General features: G+C 39.5%; 3 protein-coding genes across 4 annotated transcripts in view; 1 reads left to right on the top strand and 2 right to left on the bottom strand.

The window, feature by feature from the left end:
- Positions 1-1,638: 1,638 nt before the first annotated feature.
- Positions 1,639-4,226, bottom strand: LOC122405447 (MIP18 family protein galla-2). 2 transcript variants are annotated; one of them, XM_043410198.1, is made up of 5 exons: positions 4,208-4,226; positions 3,030-3,154; positions 2,883-2,962; positions 2,549-2,813; positions 1,639-1,767 (listed from the first exon to the last, which is right to left on the bottom strand). In XM_043410198.1, the coding sequence occupies exons 2-5, from the start codon at positions 3,148-3,150 to the stop codon at positions 1,736-1,738; spliced, it is 498 nt and encodes a 165-aa protein (XP_043266133.1). In that variant the 5' UTR covers positions 3,151-3,154; positions 4,208-4,226; the 3' UTR covers positions 1,639-1,735. The 2 variants fall into 2 exon arrangements, with proteins under 2 accessions (XP_043266133.1, XP_043266132.1); XM_043410197.1 differs by lacking the exon at positions 4,208-4,226 and adding an exon at positions 3,235-3,411.
- Positions 3,582-10,786, top strand: LOC122405425 (HEAT repeat-containing protein 1). Its single transcript, XM_043410147.1, has 5 exons — positions 3,582-3,645; positions 3,728-3,876; positions 3,941-8,580; positions 8,649-9,866; positions 10,616-10,786. The coding sequence occupies exons 2-5, from the start codon at positions 3,735-3,737 to the stop codon at positions 10,784-10,786; spliced, it is 6,171 nt and encodes a 2,056-aa protein (XP_043266082.1). The 5' UTR covers positions 3,582-3,645; positions 3,728-3,734.
- Positions 10,787-11,378: 592 nt separating this feature from the next.
- The window catches only part of LOC122405434, a 50,194-nt gene continuing 36,356 nt past the window's right edge, over positions 11,379-25,216 (bottom strand). Inside the window, exons 7-9 of the mRNA XM_043410171.1 lie at positions 14,703-14,885; positions 13,038-13,122; positions 11,379-11,511 (exon numbers count right to left, since the gene is read on the bottom strand). Of these exons, the coding sequence (XP_043266106.1) occupies positions 11,442-11,511; positions 13,038-13,122; positions 14,703-14,885 (338 nt within the window). The 3' untranslated portion in view covers positions 11,379-11,441. The remainder of the gene's footprint in view (positions 11,512-13,037; positions 13,123-14,702; positions 14,886-25,216) is intronic.

The following is a 25,216-nucleotide window of genomic DNA, read 5'->3' as shown; positions in this document are numbered from 1 at the left end:
GCTGGCCTCTGCTGACCGCTGCTGACCACTCCTCATACTTCTGACAACGAATAACGATTACAACTTGCTACTCCATCCCTCTGCTGCCCTCTACTGGCCCCTGCTGACCACTGCTGACCTCTACTGGCCCCTGCTGACCACTCCTCATACTTCTGACAACGAATAACGATTACAACTTGCTACTGCATCCCTCTGATGGCCTGTACTGGCCCCTGCTGACCACTGCTGACCTCTACTGGCCCCTGCTGACCACTCCTCATACTTCTGACAACGTATAACGACTACAACTTGCTACTGCATCCCTCTACTGGCCTCTACTGGCCCCTGCTGACCCCTGCTGACCACTGCTGACCCTTGTTAACAACTTCTGCCATTAAAAACATTGTATTATATATTAAAACATTGTATAATGTAAATCTACGGCAATAAATGATATAATTACAAAGAATTCTATGTCTTCTCATCATTTTTTACCTTTCTTTTCCTCTCCAAGTCATTACCTTAGTTATAAGACTCCCTGAGACACTCCTTGGTTTCCCTGAACCCACTAGGAAGTCCTGAAACTCAGAATTTTGCTAAAAATTCAGGTTTTCCAAGAATTTTCGGCGTTTCCAAGAAATTCCAGGGCTTTCCAGCTGTTTCAGGCCTTTCCAGCTGTTTCAGGCTTTTCCAGCTGTTTCAGGACTTTCCAATTGTTTCAGGACTTTCCAGCGGGCCCAAAATTTCAAGGTTTCAGGACTTTTTCGTTGTTTCAGGACCCTTCCAGCTGGTTCCAAAATTCCAAGGTTTCAGGACTTTTTCGTTGTTTCAGGACTTTCCAGCTGTTTCAGGACTTTTCAATTGTTTCAGGACATTCCAGCTGGTTCCAAAATTCCAAGGGTTCAGGACTTTTTCGTTGTTTCAGGGCTTTTTCGTTGTTTCAGGGCTTTTTCGTTGTTTCAGGACTTTTTCGTTGTTTCAGGGTTTTCCAGCGGCTTCAGGACTTTTCAATTGTTTCAGGACTTTCCAGCTGTTTCAGGACTTTCCAATTGTTTCAGGACTTTTAATTTTTGATTTTGGCAGCAAGTACGAGAGCTGGACACTTTGGGAATCCGATTTTAACCGGGAAAACGGTCTCTTAAAACTAAGGCAATGATTTGGAGAGGAAAAGAAAGGTAAAAATGATGAGAACACATAGAATTCTGTTAAATTATATCATTTATTGCCATAGATTTACATTATACAAGGCTTGAATACTTATACATCATGTCAGAAGTATCAGGGGTGGTCAGGGGTGGTCAGGGGTGGTCAGGGGTGGTCAGCAGTGGTCGGCAGGGGTCAGCAAGGGATAGCAGGGGTCAGCAGGGGGCAGCAGAGGCATGCAGAGACCAGGAGGGGCAAGCAGTAACAAGTAGTAATCGTTATACGTTGTCGGAAGCATCAGGAGTGGTCAGCAGTGGTCAGCGGAGATCAGCGGAGGCCAGTGGAGGCCAGTAGTAGCAAGGAGTGGCAAGCAGAGACCAGCAGGGGCAACTATAGCAAGTTGTAATCGTCATACGTTGTCAGAAATATAAGCGGAGGTCAGGAGAGGCCAACAGAGGCTGGGAGAGGCTGACAGTAACCAGTAGTAATCGTAATACGTTGTCGGAAGTATCAGGTGTGGTCAGCAGGGGCCAGCAGAGGCAGGCAGAAGTCCGCACATGCTGACAGAGGTTAGCAGAGGCTGCGAGAGGCTGACAGTAGCCAGTAGTAATGGTTATACGTTGCCAGATATATCAGAAGTGATATCTGAAATAGTATGCATATGCACGCTCATACATAGGAATAATAAAAAAGAAATTTCTCTTTTTTCAATAGTTACACTATGATCAGGGGGTCTTAAAACGTTTATTTCCGTAAGAAAAATTTCACAAAATTTTGTTTTCATCATGGTACTTTGCTTATGCGCGCCTACATAGGTCGGAAAGTAAAAATGCCTGGGCAGTCGTGATTCCAAATCGTATGTCGTTGATGTGAGGTTGGATGTTAGTTGTTCAAGAGCGGGAAGGCAAATGTGAGCCTTCCTCTCTCGACTCTCACGAGGCGGTCCGAAATTACTTCGGGCAGCTTCGGAGAATCGAGAGAGAGGGCATGCGTCAGTTTGCCTTTGTCGACTCTCCGTAACTCCACGAGCTCACGTACGCGTGATCTGGCATGTGTGCTCGGTGCTTTTCTGGCACCTCTGTGCACAGTCACGTGTACGTGAGTTCCACCGTTTCGAGAAAGAAGGTGAATGCGAGGGTTTCTTTCTCGTTCTCGAAATAGTTGAAATCCGACTTACGTCAACCGGCGGCAGAATTCGAGTCTCGACGACGCAAGTCGAATTCCAGCTTCGTGTATAAGAATATATTCTAATTAATCGGAAACATCGTCAAATCGTTTATTATACACGTACAAATATCTTTTGATGGAAGATAAGAGCAAATACATTAAATTTCATTTTCCTGGTCTATTGCACTTGTAGCCTTGTCCAAACCGAATTTCAACCAAGGAAACATTATTCTAACTTGGAGTTAACAAAGTTACTAACATTTCATTCCAATGCACTGATTAATTACTTCAAGCAGATGGCTGTTTTCAAGAGCTGCAGCTACTCTTTCCTTGTCTGCCAGCTGTTTGTTCACTGCTGCTTCCGACGTATGAGTACCTGGTGTAATTTCCACATTAACTTTAAACCTTGATGGTAAAGCTCGCAAAAGTTGTACCCTGATCGATAAACCGATCAATGTTGCCATACTGCAATGCGGTATCGTTGGAGTGAACTGTACATGAACTCTGTTTGCCTTATTGTCGATCTGTAATGAAAAATTTGTGAACTAAATGATGTTGAATATTAAACTGATTAATAATAGGTAATTCATTACCTCTATAAGGCTTTGTTCTACTACATTTAATTCCTCCAGTGTCAGGGGATGTTCAGGATCATTGATGTTTCTAATAAGATCTGTAAATTAAATTTAATGTAAAATCCGATTAAAATCCGAGTCGATCAAACTGTTAAGAAAATATACCGAAGATCTCACGCTCGTCAAACTCGTCCGCTATGTCCTCATCTTCGTCTTTAGCAGTAACTTGTCTTTCATCGATTTTCTTATACAATTTCGGATTAATATTTTCTAAAGCGTCACCCATCTTTCTATTAAAGAGACATTATTACGCTAGATGTAAATAATCAGATACTCTGGTGTTTATATACAATTTTGGAGTTAACCTAACTTCGCGCCAATAACAACGGGCGAAAAGTCTTCTGTCACTATACTTTCGTTAACGAAATTGTCATGTTTTTTGTTTCACATTGTTCGTAAGAAAAAGAGCTTCTAAGAGTTAGACAAAACTGAGTTTTCTGATCGATAGTTTTTTACTTGTAAACGATGGTAATTGATAATGATGATGTACTGCTATTTTCATTGACATTGACAATGCTTTTTATGGAAAATGTACGCGTGCGTAGGAATGGCTGTGTATAGTAGTAGCACGTGTAGTTTTAAAAAAATTAATAATCGGACATACTATAAATAGTTGATATATTTTTGAATACTTTACGTATAAATAATAATACGGGTATTAACTGTAGACACAACCTATTTGGTGCATTTATCGAGAACGAGTACAAGAATATAAAGCGAGGTTATATTCGCATTTCAAGTACCGGTTTTTTGCGTTTAAAACATTTAAAAATTTTTGATACTTAAATAAGTTTTTAATTCAGATCCAGAATGGCTACATCCCTTGCGGAACAATTGAAGAAACTCAGAACACCGCAGACTAGTATCTTGCTACAGGACACAAGACGTGCTAGCTTGTTATTCGATCCAAAAGAAGCTGCTAATTTAGATAGGGAAACAGTTTTGAATATTGGTAAGAGACTGGTTAAGCCATGGATAATCATGTTCGATAACTAAATGCTTAATCTGTTTTATAGGTCAAAATGGGTTACAAGAATTGGGTAAGTTATCGGACCTGTTTTTAGAATTCGAGAGAACACTCTTTGCGCAAAGTTCGCTCAGTCTTGAACGTGCCGTGCAGGATGTTAAAGTGAACAAAAAGTTGGACGGGGAAATTGAAAAGTTTCTGATTCTTTTATCGCCATACTTTTTGCTCAACAATGCTCACAAAGCGCTCGAATGGTTAATACATAGATTTCGTATTCACGAATTTAACAGGGATCAATTTCTACTATTAATTTTACCTTATCACGAGACTCGAATGTTTGTAAGAGCATTGCAGTTATTAAATCTGACGGATGCAGCCGATAAATGGCACTGGTTGAAGCCTCTTCAAAAGCCGGGTGTTCCGCTAGCTACGATATCATTGATCAATCGTCTCAGTTCCGATAACGGTCTTCTAAAACTTATTTGCAATCATGTTATCGTTGCTACAAGAGTGTACTCGAACAGAGCGACTTGTTTAAGTACACTGTACGCATTCTACACCACTTCCATATTAGGGATTATCGATCAGTCACCTACCATGTCGGAAGTTCAAATAAATCACATGTTACCAACAATTTTGAGAGGCCTGGAAAGCCCTATACCTGATTTCACAGCCGGCACTTACATGATTCTGGCGATGCTAATGACCAAAGTGAAATTGAATAACGAAACTACAGAAAAGTTGCTTCCAAAAATGTTTAAGAAAACACATCTGAAGGAGGAGTTAATGGTTTTAATATTTTTCTTGTACAATTCACCGACCTATCGACTGACCACGGTTTCCGATTCTCTCGCAAATCGATTATCGGAGCTGTTTTGGTTCGTCGAGCTTGCGATAAAGCTCCAATCGTCCAACACCAACGTATTAAAATTCATCGTGCCCCTGCTGCAAACCAGCTGCCGTGTGATTTTAAACAACCCGTCAGAAACGACGCGCATTCAGAACATGGTCAGCGAGATATTGACGCGGATAAAACTAGACAACAACGGGGTGGACACCATTTTGTGGAACGTGCTGGAAAAGGAATTCCTCGCGAACAATATATCGAACGAAGCTAGAGATTTTCTGATGCGTTTGTATCAATGCTTCGAGAAAACCTACCCGGAAAGATTCGACGACTATCTGAAAAATCTCATGAAACGCAGCGACACCGACAAAGATTCGAAACTGGCGTTGCAGTTCCTCACATCCTGGCATTTTGGTGCCAAAGATACCCAAGACTCCGTGGGTATACTCGACAGATTGATTCATATTAGCCCGGAGCAAAGAATCATGGCGTTGGAGACCCTAGCAAGAAACAACGTGAAAATCCCGGATAGTTTCAAGGATATGATGACAAGCACGTTGCAAGCTAGATTCAACGACAGTGAAATAAACGTGATCAAAGCGTTGCTGTCCCTTCCCACGAACCGTCTGACAGCTTTGCTTCCTGTGGACATGTTGATCGACGAGTTGAAAGTGCTGCTATCGAGCTGCCATAGTAGCAGTCGGAAAGTGTTAGCGAAACCAGCTCTGAAGATACTGTTGGAACTCTGCGAGGTGGGTGACGACACCAGCGTCTTCATCGCGTCCCTCTCGTACTTGTTCCCAAACGACGACGCAGACGTGAGTATCGCGATGGAGGTTCTGCAGTCGAACTTTGCCAAAAAGAACGCTTACATGCAACACGTGCGAAAGGACTTGGGCAAATCGCCTAACGCGGAGGCAGTCTCGTCAGCAGCTTTTCATAACATACTGAACTGGGAACTGTTACCTCCTACCGAAAGTATATTAAGCGCCATGAAACAACAGATTGCTCACGGCGACGCAGCCACCATGTTCTTCAATCTGATCCTATTGGGATCCGTGTGCAGAGTCCCCGTTGGATTCTTGCAACCTGAAATCGCCAGAGAGGTTATCGAAATGGCTACAGAAATCATCAAGAAGTATCCGCAGGTAAAGATGCTGCAAAATTGTAACAATATAACAGGGAACAATATACAGACTGCTATCGAATTGACTTCTCAAGGAGTGTTGCCTTTGCAAGTAGGTACATACGTTCTGGAAATGGTTCACAGACGTTTGGACTTGAAACTGAACTCGAAGTTCGACTTTGAGAACAATCCCCATCGGAGCAATTTGATTCTTAGGCTGCTGGAAATGTTTTTCGAGGGGATAGAGAACAAGTACTGGCGCAAGCATTATTCTCGTTGCTTGCAGATATTTTTCCAACGACACTTTGCCACGGTTAAAGATCTGATCCAATTTCTGTCTCAACTCTACATAAAACCGGTACAAGTACAAACATCTTTCTACTGTTTGAAGATAACTTTGGTACTTCTTGATCAGTGCAAGTCCCTGCAATGGGCGTTCCAGGACAAAGTATTTGTAACGAACTTGCTAATTTCGCTGGCCAGGGAAAACAACGAGTGTCGAATAGCTGCGTTGGATGTCCTTAAGAAGCTCATGCACACCTTCAACTTGTCAGCAGATACGTTCTCAGCCTTGTTGCAAGAATTGGTGGCTAGGCGATCGGAGATATCGCTGGATCCTGATCAGCTGTCGCTGTCCCTTTACGTTCTACTCTCCCCTGACCCGGATGTATGCGCTCAATTGAAGTCTGACCTAAGAAAAAGTCTCCAACAAGCACAGCAATTTGTGTTCGAGGTTGCCACGGACCCAGAGACTCCGATACACGTTAAGTCCCAACTGTTGGATATTCTGGTTCACGTTAACGGACCAACGATACTCGAGCGACTAGCTCCCCTAGGCCTAGAGCTATTAAAGACCCTGCTCACGGAGTCCAAAAGTAAATCAACCGGTAACGCGTTGAAGAATATACTTCAGAGATTCAACAGCACAACTGTAAAGGTTCTCACTGTTCCTCAAGCATGGCAGCTGTTCGAGGACAGTATAGTAGAGCACAAGGCTGAGATAATGACGGAAACCGGAGTCCTCTATCCACCGAGTGTAATTCTGTTGAAACAGATAGAAGAGACCTTCTTCGAGAGCGCTGGAAAAGTGTCGCCCGGACTCCAGAAGAAGATCCTTGCCAAGCTGGTGGACGTGGTGACCGACAGTAACACGAGCAACGTGATTTCCATAGCCAATAGGGCGATCAGGAGGATCCGTATGAACGCGGAGCTGATAGTGAACGAGTTGCAAACGATGAGGAATCTGAAGAATCTCGAGTTGAACAACGCCATGGTGAAGAACAAGAAACGATTGAACGTGCGTTACATTCCTGATCCAACGATAATCAACAGAAGGGAATGGAAACGCGGGGTAACGCTTCTAGAGTTTGTTCAACAAGCTAACAATATCGAGCATGAGGAATTGCTTTATCCTATCTTGTTCGATTTGCTGAAGATGTGCCTGAGCTTCGAGGAACAGAGCCCCATAGAGTATACCAATCAGTTGTTGCTGTCGACGATTCATCGACTAGCGGTGAGCAAGCTGCCCATACGTGACGCCCATCTGCAGGTGGATCTGATCACTCAGTGCATCAGGACCTCGAGGAATCCTCAGACTCACCATCACGCGTTGCTGGTCTTGGTGGAGCTTTTGAAGATCGTCGACGTGCGCTGCGCTCTTTACACCATCATGCCCATATTCACCTTCATGGGCAGCTCGGTGGTGCGTCAGGATGACGCCTACTCGATACAGATCATCTCCAAGACCATCGAGACAGTGGTGCCCATAATAAACGCGGCTGAGAACGAGACCCACGCGTGCGAGGTTCTGAGAACCTTCATCGTTTCTCTGCCAGACATCCCCGAGCACAGACGGATGCCTCTGTTCGTGAAGCTGTTGCAGCTGCTGGACAATCATTTTCATCTGTACTATCTGCTCACTTTCGAGAGCCACGTTGTGTCCAGAACGATGCGTATCATGAATCAGAAGACGCCTGGCCAGAGACTGGAGTTTGCTCTCCAGGTGTCTCACGAGTTTCCACCTGGCAGACTCGTCCAAGTCTGCGTGAAGCTAGCACAGTTCATGAGGGAGTTGCCAGTCGACATAGAAGAGGATGAAGACCGTAAAGCTGCCATGTCCTTCAAGTACAAGCACATCTTCGACGTGGCCAACAACAATCCCAAACACCTGAGACACTACAAGTACATCCTGGTGCAGTTCGTCAGCAACCTGTTGTCGTCTCCCGATTTTATCAATCGAGTCGCGGAGCTCAAACCCGTCGATGTGAACAACGTGAGACCGTACTACGATCAACTGATCATAGAGTTGATTCTGTTGATCGAGAGCACCTCGAGAAACGCGGACAAACATCAAGGGAAACCGATCGGTAAATATTGGAAGGTTCTTCTGCATCATCTCTACGACGTGCTCGATCTCGTCAACAATTTGTTGCCAAACGGAATCTTTCTGGTTAGCATCAAGCGTCTGATGGAGCACAAGTTGTTGACAGTGAAGAGGAAAGCTCTGGAGCTACTCAACACGCGACTCCAGCAACGGAAGTTCGGCGAGGAGGATTACACGGATTTGCTGAACTTGATCGAGTCCCTGTTGAACGTTATCGATGCACGAGTTAAGTCGGAAACGCAGGAACAGGAAATCGTCCAACAGACTGTTCTGATTACGTTGAAACTGCTAGCTAAATTGTTGGCCACGGAGCATCCTACGGTATTCAAACCGGTAAGAGTTCAGTTATTCAAAAAGAGGCTTTGTCTATGCATTTGTATTATACTGTAAATGTTTTTCAGATCCTGGAGATGACTACTAAACTTTTGAGGACAAAGGAAGGGCCGGTGTTGGGCAGCGCTGCGCTATGCGTTGCAGAATTATGCAGCTCCATGCGCATCTACGCTATACCGTCGCTGAATAAATTCGTTCCAGCGGTTCTGCAGCTGCTGGAGAACCATTGCCATCAAGACGTGCCGGACGTGATAGTTGTCAGTATAGTGAGTGCGTTGCAGAAGATCGTAGACTCTGTAGGAAACTTCTTGTCCCTGTACTTGGACCAATTGCTGTTCGAGCTGGCGAGATTGAACTCTTTGTACACCGACACCGAGCATCCAAAGATCGGCGTTGTGGTGTCGCGTCTGAAGGCGACGACGCAGAAGCTGTCCAGTTGCATATCTCTGCGAGTGTTGTTGCCAGCCGTGAACAGAACTTACGACACGTTGCTCGCGAAAAAGACGTATCAGTGCATACCGGCGCTGATGACTGTCCTGGCAGAGTCCTTCAACAGCGTCCAGCCGGCAGATTTGAGCGCGGCCATTCCGGATCTGGGCATATTCTTCTTGAAGGTTTTGCAATTCCGCGAGGACATTTCTAACGACGAGATGGAAATAGACGACTCGGAGGTGACATTGAGGAACGTGGTGGTCGTGGAGGAGAGCGCCAGCAAAGCGCTGGTCGCGCTTATTTTGAAGCTCAGCGAGGCCACGTTCAGGCCATTTTATTATAAATTGTACGATTGGGCTGCAAGGAATCCACAGTACAAGCAACGAAGCATCACGTTCTATAGACTGTCGGCTAACATAGCAGAGTGCCTGAAGTCGTTGTTCGTCCTCTTCGCTGGTCACTTCCTCAAACACGCGGCTGTGCTGTTGAGCAGCAACAATCCAGCGATCTCGGACGAGCCCCAAGAAATGACTCTTCCCGAGGACTCGAGCAAGATCGAATTGGTGGAAGCCATTTTGCTAACCCTCTATCGGGTGTTCAGTTACGACGCGCGTAACGTAGTGACCCAAGAGAGATTCGAGATATTGTCGCAGCCCATCGTGGATCAGCTCGAGAACACTATGGGGACTAGAGAGGAATACGAGAAGAGGACGAACGAACTTGTAGTGCCTTGCGTCGCCGCCTTCGCCAGCGCCATTCCCGACGATTCTTTGCACAAACAGCTGGTCTACCAAACGTTGCTCAAGACCAGACACGCGAAACCCTACGTCAGAAGCGCAGCACTGAACGCATTGGTGAGTAGAAGTTCGCCGTTACTCAATTCATTTTTTTATTATATGCTTTATTCATTTCCAACAGAGATCGTGATCGTGTTCGTGTTATTTTTAATTACATGTGAAACGAATCGTTTCTTGTACCTTTGAATAGGATTTATTTTCATAAAAAATATATAAACTTTTATTTTTGCGTAATACGCGTGACTCGCGTGGTTTTCAATTTACTTGCCATCGTTGGATGGTGCACGCGAGACTGAGCCAGTGATGGACAGTCTCAGTAGTCTTAACTAGAATTTAGGGCACCGTTGGATCCCAGTAAGGAAGTTACAGGGAAAGAGACAAAAACAAAAAATTTCCTCTTAATCTACACGAGTATAGCTAGAGAAATACGTAGGGGATCTTCGATAAGTTAATTTTTCTGTGATTGGCGAGCATTTGAAGTAGAAAGTTCAATTTTGTACTAAACATGGGAACTCCCAATATGCACCCCTTTTTACGCTAAAGATACGTCTATAGCAGAAAGTTGACGCACGCGCAAAAAGGAATCTCACGAGGGAAAGTTCTAGTGCGCATGTCCAAGATTCCCACGAACGTCCATCACTGGACTGAGCCTCGAATCGAGATGAGAAATAACCAAGCTGTCTCTCTTTTAAGTGATCTGGTGGTTCCCGTATTGTCGCTATAGCAATCGTCGCGCAAACTGGTTTCTCGAGGTCATTCTAATTATACCGCCGTTTTCTATTCGCGATTTTCTTCCGTGAACGCAGGTCGAGATCGTGAGGAAGCTAGGAGAGGATTTCATGCCGCTATTACCAGAGACTATACCATTCCTGGCAGAATTGTTGGAGGACGAGGATGAAGCAACGGAGAAATGTGCGCAGAACGCAGTGCGCACCCTGGAGGAGATTTTAGGGGAACCATTACAGAAGTACTTTTAAACTAACACGTCTAACCACGCCAACGATTGTACATACAAGTGTGATCGATGCAATAAAACAAATTCATTTTTACTCTTTATTTTCATTTACGTTGCCCTCCTACTGTACCGAAGAATAGGTTTTATTTATCAATCCCGATCGATTTAGACATCAAATAGCAGCAGCCGTATTAATAAAACATCCGTTTATTCTTAACTTAGTCACAATTTGGACGAAATATAGAATATATTATTTCCTTACATTATAATACATTACCGTAAATGTGTACGTCAAATTATGGCAGCGCTGAATAGGCGCCCGAGTTCTAACATTGACAGCGAATTTTTACGCGGCAATGATCGCGGTTTATAGTCATTCTTTTTAGAGCGTCCCCCGTTACATTTACGCGCGTGAAAACGTTTCTTTGTCGCGCGATCTATTTCGACGAACATCGCTTTAGAACGAAATTATATAACACGAATTTCGGGGATCCCCGACTTTTCTCGACAGCGATCCCTTCACGACATAACGCTTATGGGGGAATAAAGCGGTCGAGGCCTCTCGACGACCATTTTGGAGATTGATTTCTGATCATCCTCGTAGAAAAATGCAACGTAGGCCTCATCGCTAACGTTCTTGCTGGCACCGTGAACTTGACTGTCGATTCTCGCTCAATTTACACCTGTGGCACCTCTGCTGAATTATGCAAAGCCATCTCCTCGCCGTGTTCTATTGGCGGGAATTTCCTGCAAATCAAATTCGATTTATTAGCTATATTGAAATAAGGATACAAGTAAAAAATTATTGTAATTGAACCCCGCAACTGAAAATAATTTTTTCAGAACGATTTGAAATTTTCTTTTTCCGACGAAAAATTTCACACCTCGAATTTTTTTTCTCGAAAGTGCGTAGGATTTCGGGAATATGTGTAATGACAAAAACTGATTGTAATTGACCCCCGCAACCGAAAATAATTTTTTCAGAACGATTTGAAATTTTTTAATTTTGTCGAAAAATTTCACACCTTCTCGAATTTTTTTCTCGAAAATGCGTAGCATTTCGGTGGTACGTGTATTCACCAAAAATGATTATAATCAACCCCTGCGACTAAATATAATTTTTTCAGAACGATTAGGAATCTTTTTTTTCGCCAAACATTTTAAACACCCTACCCTCTGTCGATTTTTCTTAAAAGTTCGTTTTTGATTTTTAATTATTTTATTTAACGCCCTACAGAAAAGTTGTTCAATACGTTTTTATAGGTAACTATGAACTCCAGTTCAGAAAAAAGTTTCATTCAAATATATTCACTATTGTAGGAGGTATGGACCGTTGAAAATTGGACCATTTTTATGCGGTTTTTCTCACTTTCCGGGGTTGAGAAATAACTTTTCGGCAATTCTTAGAATTTCTACGTATTCTGCACCAAAATACGCGTTGTTTGCTTTTTGCAACATTAAAATCGTCCAACCCGTTCAGAAGTTATGATATTTTAAAGATTCGCATGAAATTTCGGGGGACCATTTCTGGGCCTCACATTAGATTTTCGGTAAAGAATTTTTTTTCTCGAAAATGCGTAGGAATTCGTGGGTATGTCTATTGACCAAAAATGCTTGTAATTGACCCCTGTAACTAAATATATATTTTTTAGTAGGATTTGAAATATTTTAATTTCGTCTAAAAATTCCAATACCTACTCGAATTTTTTTCTCGAAAATGGGTAAGATTTCAAGGGTATGTCTGTCCACCAAAAATTATTGTAATTGACCCCTCTAACTAAGTATACTTTTTCCAGAACGATTTGAAATTTTTTAATTTTGTCGAAAAATTTCACCTCTTCTCGAATTTTTTTCTCGAAAGTGCGTAGGATTTCGGGAATATGTGTAATGACAAAAAATGATTGTAATTGACTCCCGCAACCGAAAATAATTTTTCCGGGACGATTTGAAATTTTTGAATTTAATTGTTAATAACTTTTTAACGAAGCCTCTATCAACAAATTGGCACAATAGATTCTACTTAGCTGCGTCGGAAGTTACTTATGACTCGATCCAATAGTATAAAGCTGAGGAAAACCGAATAGAGTCGTGAAAGTAAAACCTACTGTCTTTTTTTTTGGTTTTTTTGTGTTTTATCATAACTTACATCGTTAGAGTAAATAAGTGATAATAAATCTGTGTTATTACAATAGAAAGCGCCTTTAACCAAATCCAAAATTGTTTTTATTGCGTATTTAAGAAAGAACCAAAAGGGTATCGTGAATTTGACTCACCTCTTTCTATACTGGAAGATAATGTAAACGATGATGGCATTGCCGACGAACAGCAGAGCAATTAGGACGGTCGGCAAGACGACGTCTATGAAACAGAAAGAAAACGTGTTGTTAGTAAAATATCTGACCGCGTGCGAATTTCCATCCTTTGCTTTTACTATTAGTCGTCTCGAGCCACGCCTCCCGAGCGTGGCATAGTGAACTTTGGACAGACGGTGACTAATCGAACGAAGTTTGTCGTTTGCACGATCGTTTCCGTATTGATTGCCCTTTAATCGAGGGTATTTCAATTGCTATTAATAGGGAAATTGTGTTTTTCATTGTGCTGAATCATTGTTGTGACACCAAGGGTTGGACGAAACTCTTTATTTTATTTGCACAATGTTCCATTAGTCTTGGGCCTTTCGAGTCATGAAATGTTAAACCAAGCTTCCAGATTTTTGCTATTTAAGAATCTTTTAGCTTGATTTTGTTGTAAATTTATGCATATTTTATTTGTAAAATGTTTATTCTAGAGAAGACACTATTTCAGGCTGAAAACAGTGGCTCCACCTGCTTCTATTTAAATCGAACTATAAATTGTCATTTCCTTAATCACTCGGTCGGTAATTCATTTCTAGAAATTTCCAAGGGCCCCAACAGACCGTAGATATCTTATTTTAAATATTCGAGATCTGTAAAACGAAATTGGCCGGGGTACGAGTGTTTCATATGCAACAACGTAAATAATGACGAGTGATAAGGAACTGGGAAGCTTGCACAATCATTTTAATACGCGTGATTATCTCGAAACTCAGGACCTTAATTTTAACAAAACAAGGCCAACGGACTGCAATATTCTCGATAATTGTTCCGTAATATTGTCGAGCAAGTGCTCAGCCTTCTTTTGTTCACACTAAAACAACGTATTCGTAATATGATATCTCAAAGAGTCTGAAATTAATTAAATTCCGTAAAAAAACCAGTTAGTTGACGGTGATATGAAAATAAATGAATAATTTTGTAAACAAAAGATATAAAAATATTTAAGTGATCCAATCTTCTTTGGAGTTGCGAATATAATTTTGCATTAGACATACACGGACGATACTCGACGCAGTAATGAAACCAAAAGCTATGTTTAAAAAGCGAAAAAATATAAGTGCAATGAATTGTAGGTTTTTCAACGGCCCATTACATTACGTAATACGTGTACGCAAAGATTTGAACTGTAGTCTCTGAACGTCGACTACATTACGTAACAATTTTTTTCCGAAACAACGCACCCAGTGGTCAAGAATTATTACAAGTTCGTTAATCACACGTGTTATCGTAATAGCAAAACGGTACAACTTTCCACTTCTCTCCACAGAGACATTTCCGTAGAAGTCACGATGTCACAATACACAATTATCATAAAATTTTCATTGATAATCGTTTCACCAATATTACTCGTCATGCACAATTTATCGAAGACGAATTCCAGAGTAGCCGGATCGGCCATAAACAATCGCCCCGGCGCCACTTGTTGTCGAGCATCGACGAAATTCGCGGCACGAATACGCGAACAGTCCTCGATCAAGATAACAACGGGTTGAAGAACGATTCGATTTCGAGCGTCAGGCGGAATTCGAACGATCGATTCGACGAAATTAAATGGAATTTTTTCGAGTCGAATACACTGACCTACAACGTAGTCCGTTTGCTTCATCATCGCTGATTGCGCCGAATCCATAACCTCCCTGGTGCCGACCGCGACTGCGTCCTCGCCCCGTCCGATTCTAACCCCTGTGCCAAGAACGTTGTCCCCGGACAGACTTGACAACTGGTGGTGCTCGTGTTCCGTCTTCAGGATCACCGCTGACGTGGCTGTCGGAAAAGAGCAAACAAAACTGATCAGACACAGACCCCTGGATCCCCAAAATTCTCGTTCGAACAATCTAGAGACTACACTATTCCAGATTATATTTTTCACCCATATTTAAGAAGTTCTGCTTGCTCGAAACCATAGAAATTATCCGCATAAAAGGAATACGTTAATTTCTTTGTACCTTCGTAAAAGGGGAACAAAGCATAAAGTTCAAGTAATACGGTTGCTCGAATAATTTACGGTCTCAAGACAGCGATGAGAAAGCATCGTAAAGATAGGATCGTTTTCCAGAGCTCTCAATACAACCGGAAACAAAACTTGTATGGAACGAAAGTATTCGTGTCTTGAACCGTTACGAGAATACAGGGTGCCTCAGTATCGATGAGCCTGCACGAAAGTATGAATAACTGTTTTCGAAATTATTGAATTTGAATGGAAGTAACTTTAGTATGTCCGCTTTCAACTGTTTCTGCTTGTACGAACGCCTTTAGTAGTCGGGGAATAGTTATGGCGAGTATGGGTTTGCAGTATCGCGCAGCGAGAGAAATAATACATAAAAAGGAAGAACAGAAAGCAAAATTTAACAGAAAAGGGGCTGATAGAAAGAAAAATGATACGTGAAACTAGTTAAAAAGAAAAACAGAACATTATAGGTACGAAGAAGCTACGAAGAATAGAACATTATCCCGGAGTTTTTGAGGTTATGTAAGCACGTGGTCATGGGAGGGAAAAAACCTAGAATCTTTTAGGAATTGTTTCCAATGCAAAACTAGCAATGGAAGATGAAAAGTAAAGGGAACTAACATTAGAAAAATAGGGGGGCAAGAAGGAAGACTACGAAATTAATTAGAAATACAAAGCGTCGAAATTAACCCTACTATTGGAGAAAATGAACAAGATGGGTGTACTGAAGTGAAGGAAATGGAAATTGGAAACGAGAATAATAGATGAATACAGATGTAAAGAAGAGAGAAGAACCGATCTTGTAATAAAAGGGCTAGAAATAAATAACTTGGAAGAAGAGGTTTAAATGAACAAGAAAAGACATCTATATCAATGGTGACCTGACTAAACAAGAAGAAGAAATACAGAAGAAAATAGCAGAAATAGCAGCAGAAGAAAGAACAAAAGGTAATAATGTTAAAATTGCAATGTACATGGTTTACAACTTTATTCCTTAATTCAGTCATACAAACACACCCTAACGTCTCTTGGGGTCTCTCTAACTTTTCAGTCTTCCAACAACCGTTTGAATGTTCCATAATCTCTTTGATATAATTCACACTTTTCTTTCTCCTTGTCCAATTAATAATAAGTTATTTCATAGTTTTGTGTCACCACATCTTGCTCTCACAGTTAGCCATCACTTCTGCCTCTTTTTCCTAGATATTCAGCACAAGTTCTTAGAAACTTGTAGCTACTATTCTATCTAGATTCTGCTATTTTATTTTGTCGTATCTGCTCTTGTGTTCCTATATCTAATTAAATCCTTACAAGAAAGCTTATAGAAATGCATATAAATATATTTGGAATGAATATAACAATGAGGCAGGATTACTGTTTGACAAATAGCTTTGAAACTTCCTGTACGGTCGTTCGCGATAAAAACAGCTTGCCCGTGCAGGATATTCAATTTTTCTCTTTCACGTTCGCTCCGTAATAACACCGTTGGCAACGAAAGGCAGTTTCTTCCCTTTGGCGAGCGGCAATTACGCGGGAATAAACTTTTTTTTCGCGCGTGGTTTTTACGGCGGTCAATTCGCCGAGACCGCGGTTTCCACGGGCAACACGCCGCGCCCTCGAATTCTAAAACGACTTCTGTTTTTAGTAGAATGCCGCGCCCTCGAATACCCGACAATAATATTGGAACAAAACCTCGAACGAGAGTGGAGGTTATAAAACGCGTTTACGATCGGGGGGGATCGGTAGTCCCGCCACTCTGGAAACTCCACTGTCTTATGAACTCCTCGTTCGATGGATTAACGCTCGCGCCGAGATTTATGTTTCCCGCGCAAATAGACCTCTGAGAAGGCAAATGGCGCGTATCGACGAGAGAATTAACGCGTTGGAAAACGGGAATCGCGAATGTAACTATTTTTTTTGTTATTTTCGATTCGTATATAAGGCATTCACTAATTCAACTATACGTATTGATCTGTTTTGAGAATAAATGTACGATGAAATGTTATACGAGTCGATTGCAATGGGGGAAAAAGAAAATGGAGCTTCTTTTGTGAATCAGAATCACTTTGAGGGAGAAAAAGGATAAGAGCTACTTTGATAATATATTCAAAATATGTTGATATTTCTTCTCAACAAAGTAATAAGAACGTGGATCAATTTATTTATAATTGACACGAAGTCCTTCGAATATTTTTCATTTGCGTAAATTTTGTTGATACATAAATCCATCAATTCGTCACCCTTCAGATGAACGTAATTGGAGTCAGATAATCATAAAATAATATAGCACACTTCTATCAGAGAAGCCTTGCTGATACATTGATATAGCTAGTCGTTCGTCCTCGTTGCAAAAAACCATAAACGGAATGCAGCATATCCGCATACTCCTCATTGGAAAAGGATCGTGTAAGCATTTTAATTCAAGGCTGTACAATGCACAGTAGTTATCGATGTTAAGACAAATGGATTATCGAAGGTTTCAAATAGTGGGTACAATTTGAAAAAAAAAAATAACATGATCATTTGCAATGGATTTAAAGCATGATATATCACAGTAAAATGAATTTTAAAATTCATTACTTACAGTATTTGCAGGAATTTAAATCCTAACTTACTATGCCACACGCGTCACCAAACATAATTATCAAAAGCTTATATTTGTAATTATCAGTGAAGTTTCGAAACATTTTTATCGTAGTTTCTGTATCACTTTCTTTTTAGTAAATTTTGATTACTCTTAAAAGATATTCGCTACTAGACACTTCGTTAATAAATGAAACGTATATTGTTGGAGTTTATCCAAACAGACACTTCATTAATATTAATTGCGTATAACATTTAACACACATTAACTATGACAAATCTGTTAATAATAATTAGGTAGTAGATTTATTAGTATTATCGAATAGTACGATTATTTAAGTACCGTAGAAATTTTTAAACAGAATATTGTAGGAATATTGCTAACAATTATCGTTATCATTCGAGGAAAATTCCCTCCAACTCCCACTGGCGTATTTCGATCACGAATGCACAGGACACGTATGTACTTTCTTCGTCTTATGCTCGATATATTGTTGGAGAGAATGAATTCTGTGCATTATATATACTATCGTTCGCATATCAGCGCAACAACACGTCCTTATCGAATCAGAGAACGAAAATATAATTTCATCGTGAAATAATACGATTAAAAATACTTGGAAGAATTATTTGTATTAAACTATTTGCAAAAATTTGGCCATCCCCGGGAAAAATTTTAACGGGAGACTCTAGAGGCCAAAATAAGACGAAAATCGAGAATATCAATTTCTTGTCTGAGGCATCGTTAAAAAGTTATTAACAATTAAATTAAAAAATTTTAAATCGTTCTGGAAAAATTATATTTATTTAGTGGGGTCAATTATAATTATTTTTGGTGAACAGACATAACCCCGAAATCCTGCGCGTTTTCGAGAAAAAAATTCGAGAAGGGGTGAAAATTTTACGACGGAAAAAAAAAATTTCAAATCTTTCTGGAAAAATTATTTTCGGTTACGGGGGTCTATTATAATCATTTTTGGTGAATAGATATAACCTCGAAATCCTGCGCGTTTGCGAGTAAAAAATTCGAGAAGAAGCCTAAATTTTTCGACGGAAAAAAAAAATTTTCAAATCGTTCTGAAAAAATTATTTTCGGTTGCGGGGGTCTATTATAATAATTTTTGGTGAATAGACATATCCCCGAAATCCTGCGCATTTTCGAGAAAAAAATTCGAAAAGGGGTGGAACTTTAAATGTTAATAACTTTTTAACGGAGCCTCCATCAAGAAATTGGTATTCTTGATTTTCGTCTTATTTTGGCCTCTGGAATCCCCTAATCTTTTAAATATTAAATAATTTACGTTTGAAAAAATAATTTAGTTTCACTTTTCTATTTTAAAATCGAATGGAAATTTGTAGCGAGCAAGAAAATCGAATGTTAATTAGTCGATAGAAGATTCGACCAACTCCGAACGTTCGATTCCTTTTCTAGATATCGAGTAAACTCGTTATAAACTTTGACAAATGTACTTTGCTACTACCCGAGCAGCCTTCGCGCATAAATAGATTTTCAATCGCTCTTCGTTTTCCCAGCGTTTAAATGGAAATCCCATTTCAAAGAAACGGAGATGCAAAGTACGCTGGCCGTGATTCAAAGAAATTCAGTTTATTGAACCATTACGTGACTGTGAACTCCATCAAGTTCCGCGACGTCTAATGATTTAATGTCTCGTGGAAACATAACGCGATCAAGGGTTCGAAGTCCACTCGAACGACTCTGCCACATGGTCGCGATTAGGGGGGAGAAAAATGTGAAAAGAAACGTAAAGCTGCGAAAAGAGTTAATTCCATAAACTCGATCGTGTTCCTTTGGCTCTACTTCCGTCGCGAATGGAAGAAAAATGGCACCGCGACGCTACAGAAAACATATAATAATTTTTGGAAACCATTTCTCTTACGAGGATTTCAAATCAAACAAAGTGATCTAACGCGTTAAAATTGTTCTTAATTTCAAGCTGTTGATTTATCCCAGCTAATTTGTCCACGTTCCAACTTTAACGCTTCATTTAATAGCGATCGACCCAGTTGCAGGAATAGTTAATATTATTAGTATCTATAGTTAATCGAAACATCGTATTCTTTAATCTTAATTTAATGATTGCGTCCGTTAAGATTTATGCCAACAAACATAAACGTTATTCTCCACACACGAGTTTTCAATAGTGAATCATCCCTATGGTACGATGGACTTTAAACATACTTTCGATTGGACGACTATCGATCATATATTAATCGACGATGTTCCGTGAAAATAATTTTACCTAAATGCATGTAAATATATGTATATGTATTATGCAATATCCCGATTTATGAAAATATTATACGCCGACCAAACTGATGTTCATAATTCATTCAAACTATTAGCATTCGGAATTTAAAAGACAAACTTTGCAAAGGTTAGCAAATACAGTCTCGTATTTCTGAATGCGCGGAGTTGTTTGAATAATCATGAACGATACTATAAATATGTGGACAGAGATAGAGATAGAGATATTTCGAAAGAATCTTCAAATCATTCTATAAAAATTATTTCCGGTTGCAGGGGTCAATTACAATCATCTTTGGTAAAGTAGAACTATTACGAAATTTCATCTTATCGATCAACAACATCGCGCCATCATCGGCGATAACCATGGAAAAGAAAGAAATAGTCGCGGTCGCGTGAGAATCGAACGATCCGTTATCGCTGCTGAATGTAGGAAGATATTGACGAGGCATACTGATCTGACACGGGTCATCGAGTATCACTGCCCCGTTCTATAATGTATCATTTTCCAATTCGTGATGGAAGCAAGCGAAAAATAAGAAACACTTCGATTCTTTCAATAAACGGTGCATAAATGTTATGGATTACACTTTACACGAACAAAAAACTCACAGCCGCGTGCATCCAGCAGCAAAGTCGATACAAAACAGTCGAAAAATAAATCGTAGGAATTTTATTATATTTTATTTGTTAGGGAAGTGCCTGAATTTTTCGACGAAAAAAAAAGATTTCAAATCGTTCTGGAAAAATTATTTTTGGTCGCGGGGGTCAATTACAATAATTTTTGGTGGACAGACATACCCTTGAAATCTTACCCACTTTCGAGAAAAAAATTCGAGAAGGTATTGGAATTTTTAGACGAAATTAAAAAATTTCAAATCCTACTAAAAAAATTATATTTAGTTAAAGGGGTCAGTTACAATCATTTTTGGTCATTACATATACCCCTGAAATCCTAACCAGTTTCTAGAAAAAAATTCGAGAAAGTGTAAAATTTGTCGACAAAATTAACAAATTTCAAATCGTTCTGGAAAAATTATACTTAGTTAGAGGGGTCAATTACAATAATTTTTGGTGGACAGACATACCCTTGAAATCTTACCCATTTTCGAGAAAAAAATTCGAGAAGGTATTGGAATTTTTAGACGAAATTAAAAAATTTCAAATCCTACTAAAAAAATTATATTTAGATACAGGGGTCAATTACAAGCATTTTTTATGAACAGGCATACCCTCGAATTCCTACGCATTTTCGAGAAAAAAAATTCTTTACCGAAAATCTAATGTGAGGCCCAGAAATGGTCCCCCGAAATTTCATGCGAATCTTTAAAACATCATAACTTCTGAACGGGTTGGACGATTTTAATGTTTCAAAAAGCAAACAACGGGTATTTTGGTGCAGAATACGTAGAAATTCTAAGAATTGCCGAAAAGTTATTTCTCAACCCCGGAAAGTGAGAAAAACCCCATAAAAATGGTCCAACCTTCAACGGTCCATAACTCCTACAATAGTGAATACATTTGAATGAAACTTTTTTCTGAACTGGAGTTCATAGTTACCTATAAAAACGTATTGAACAACTTTTCTGTAGGGCGTTAAATAAAACAATTAAAAATCAAAAACGAACTTTTAAGAAAAATCGACAGAGGGTAGGGTGTTTAAAATGTTTGGCGAAAAAAAAGATTCCTAATCGTTCTGAAAAAATTATATTTAGTCGCAGGGGTTGATTATAATCATTTTTGGTGAATACACTTACCCCCGAAATGCTATGCGTTTTCGAGAAAAAAATTCGACAATATGATAAATAGAACGATTTTAGATTCGTTCGTTAAATTCGTAAATTAACTTTCCTTTAAGTTTTTTCGTAAATTAATATCCGATATTGAGACTGAAATTGTTATAAAATTTCTGATACCCACGAGATCCTCAAATTTCTAAAATGTAAACGATCTACCTATAGATCGTTGAAATCGTTTAGACTTTTTACAAACTGGACATTTTTGTCCACGTTTAAAAATAACGGAAACACTTCAGGCGGATAGAGTTTCCTCTCCATCCTGTATATGTATTAATAAATCAATTATTTCTGTCACGCTGTGTATCAAAGTTTCGAGCGGAGTTCTTCGAAAAAAATGAACATTTTTGCGAGAAAAGATTGTTCAAGAAGTGAAGTACATAACGTCCCTAAAAGATTTAAAATGTCTAAAAGTCTGTTAAAAAAAAAAGTCCAAAAAAAGAAACCATTGCTTAGGTAAAGTAACGTCACGAATAGAGCAATTCATCTAATGTGTTATACACCGAGTGGTAACAATAGCAAAAACAATCGCACGAAGAAATCCGTAAAAATTTCAATAGCACTCCAATAAGTTCTTTCATGGGTTTTTCCCCCCATTCTTCGCGCGAACTTGCGGAAAACCATTCGACGGAACGCTTCATCACAGAGTCTTTGTTCGAGCACTGGTCGCGTGCTAATATCCTTTTTCTTCGAACGGTTGTTTGCCAAGCTTACGTCACGGTCGATGAAATCTCGAGTTTTTAACGTAACAACAAAAGAGATACAACAGCTGTTGCTAAATTTAGGTGTACCTTGCTCTGGAATTGTTTTGATGGTGTCGTGATAAAAAACAGACGACGACCTCGAATGAATTCTTATCTCGGATACGGTAGAAGAACCACGGTAAATATTTGGGATCTTATGTTACCTACTACGTAGACGCTTTGCGTGGACTGGAAACTTCGTCGACTAGATTCCTCGAGGCACCTCGACGGACTGAAACAAGTGTGTTTCGAGTACGTTCGCGAAGGGTCCTTTTGGTCATCGTTCAATCAACTCCAATTGTCGGTAACCCTCTAATCTAGTTAATCCTTGAATAACCGACCAGTCGAGATGCCACTTGCAGGGCTGAACGTTCCCTCGAGTGTGATGCAGAATCGTTTCAAGAAACGGATCCGACCGTGTCGAGCCACGGTTACGCGTCGAACACTGATCAAAAGCCACTCTCGAACGAATCAAAAGATAGACTCGAAGTTTTGAAATAGACACAGGGTGTTAGGCCACCCCTGGGAAAAATTTTAATGGGAGATTCTGGGGGCCAAAATAAGACGAAAATTCAAAAATTTCAAATCGTTCTGGAAAAATTATTATCGGTTGCGGGGGTCTATTACAATCATTTTTGGTTATTACGCATATACCTGAAATCCTATGCACTTTCGAGAAAAAAATTCTTTACTGAAAATCTAATTGCCTAAATTTTTCGACGAAAAAAAGAATTTCAAATCGTTCTGGAAAAATTGTATTTATTTAGTGGGGTCAATTATGATTATTTTTGGTGAGTAGACATACCCCCGAAATCCTATCCACTTTCGAGAAAAAAATTTGAGAAAGTGCTGAAATTTTTCGGCGAAAAAAAAAATTTCAAATCGTTCTAAAAAAATTATTCTCGGTTGCGGGTGTCTATTACAATCATTTTTGGTTATTACGCATATACCTGAAATCCTATGCACTTTCGAGAAGAAAATTCTTTACTGAAAATCTAATTGCCTAAATTTTTCGACGAAAAAAAAAATTTCAAATCGTTCTGGAAAAATTATATTTATTTAGTGGGGTCAATTATGATTATTTTTGGTGAATAGACATATCTCCGAAATTCTACCCGTTTTCTAGAAAAAAATTCGAGAAGATGTGAAATTTTTCGACGGAAAAAAAATATTTCAAATCGTTCTGGAAAAATTATTTTCGGTTGCGGGGGTAAATTACAATAATTTTTGGTTATTACGAATATGCCCAAAATCCTATGTACTTTCGAGAAAAAAATTCTATACTGAAAATCTAATTGCCTAAATTTTTCGACGAAAAAAAGAATTTCAAATCGTTCTGGAAAAATTATATTTATTTAGTGGGATCAATTACAATTATTTTTGGTGAATAGACATATCTCCGAATTCCTGCGCATTTGCGAGAAAAAAATTCAAGAAGATGTCAAATTTTACGACGAAAAAAAAATTTCAAATCGTTCTGGAAAAATTATTGTCGGTTGTGGGGGTCAATTGCAATAATTTTTGGTTATTACGAATATGCCCGAAATCTTGCGCATTTTCGAGAAAAAAATTCAGTACTGGCGGAACTTTAAACGTTAATAATTTTTTAACGAAGCTTTCATCAACAAATTAGTATTCTTGATTTTCCTCTTATTTTGGCCTCTAGAATCCCCCATTAAAATTTTTCCCACGGTTGGCTGAACACCCTGTATTTTAGAATTGCTTTAACCCTTTGCTTTTCAGCGTTTGCATTCAGATTATCCACTGACGAGGGATCAGTATTGATTTTTGAAGATTGCAAAGCTTAAGATAAGTGTAAATTTTAAAAATCTTGCATAGCCTGATATGACGAATAGTAGTGTTTTAATGAATTTTTTTTATTGTTAAAAAGTAACATGATACAGAACGATGGTAGTTCCAGAGATGAATCTGTATAAATACATAAATTGAAAATAAAGAATAAGGTTCTTTTCTTCAGAGCTTCGTTTTCTAGGTAATTGAACAATTTCTTGACGATGCATGCGATCGAATGCTAGTTGCTTTAGCGTGTCTGTCTAGCACTCGCCATTTCTACTTGTGCCAAAGTCCAAGTCGTACTCTATTGCACGCATGCATAATGAATTTTCAAAGTCGATTGTCCAATGTTGTTTAACAAAGAATTACAGACCAAACGAATCGAAATCTAGTGCATAAATGTAGATTCTGAACGGTAAAAAGCCAAGTGCTATTTACGAGTAACAGAGTCTGTAACAGTATAAATGATTACTGTCGTAATGCAGTGGAAGGCAGAAGCACAGAAGCGGCAATAAAAAATAACTGAGAACGAAGAGCGATCGCTGACGAGTTTAAAACCTTTGTGCACAGAAATCCTTTAACCCAGTTTCTTACATTCGTAAAACGAAAATTAAAATTGGTTTCTACGATTCGTATCGCGTACGTTCGTGCAACGTATGAAGATCGTGATCTCTCGATTACGTTGTTTCCTGTTTATCATACAAATAGCATCCACGGTTACTATTACAGTCGTTACTGTTTAACAATGAAAATCACGATGTTATTCTATTTACGATATAAATAGAACTCCAATTGGATATTGTTATATCGTGTAACTGAAAGTTTACTGCTTCTAATATAGCAATATTTAGTTTGACAAAATAAATTTATAATAAGGACGAATGAAAACTAAATTGTATTGCTCGAGGCGATCGAATGTGACGGACGCATCTAAAAAAAGATAAAGATTGAATCGAGACCCGTGT

The sequence above is a fragment of the Colletes gigas genome, unplaced genomic scaffold, assembly GCF_013123115.1.
Source record: "Colletes gigas isolate AHSC1104 unplaced genomic scaffold, ASM1312311v1 Colletes_gigas_Sc00004, whole genome shotgun sequence".
In the NCBI taxonomy this organism is placed as follows: domain Eukaryota; kingdom Metazoa; phylum Arthropoda; class Insecta; order Hymenoptera; family Colletidae; genus Colletes; species Colletes gigas.
This window is presented reverse-complemented; position numbering and strand designations above follow the sequence as displayed.

Excerpts from the sequence above, each read along its gene's own strand:
- LOC122405425 (XM_043410147.1), top strand. The coding sequence starts at position 3,735 with ATGGCTACATCCCTTGCGGAACAATTGAAGAAACTCAGAACACCGCAG. Across the intron at positions 3,877-3,940 it reads GGAAACAGTTTTGAATATTG|GTCAAAATGGGTTACAAGAA; the intron begins GTAAGAGACTGG and ends TCTGTTTTATAG. Across the intron at positions 9,867-10,615 it reads GCGCAGCACTGAACGCATTG|GTCGAGATCGTGAGGAAGCT; the intron begins GTGAGTAGAAGT and ends CCGTGAACGCAG.
- LOC122405447 (XM_043410198.1), bottom strand. The coding sequence starts at position 3,150 with ATGGGTGACGCTTTAGAAAATATTAATCCGAAATTGTATAAGAAAATC. Across the intron at positions 2,814-2,882 it reads TAGAACAAAGCCTTATAGAG|ATCGACAATAAGGCAAACAG; the intron begins GTAATGAATTAC and ends TTTTCATTACAG. Across the intron at positions 1,768-2,548 it reads TCAGTGCATTGGAATGAAAT|ATATCACTTCTGATATATCT; the intron begins GTTAGTAACTTT and ends ATACTATTTCAG.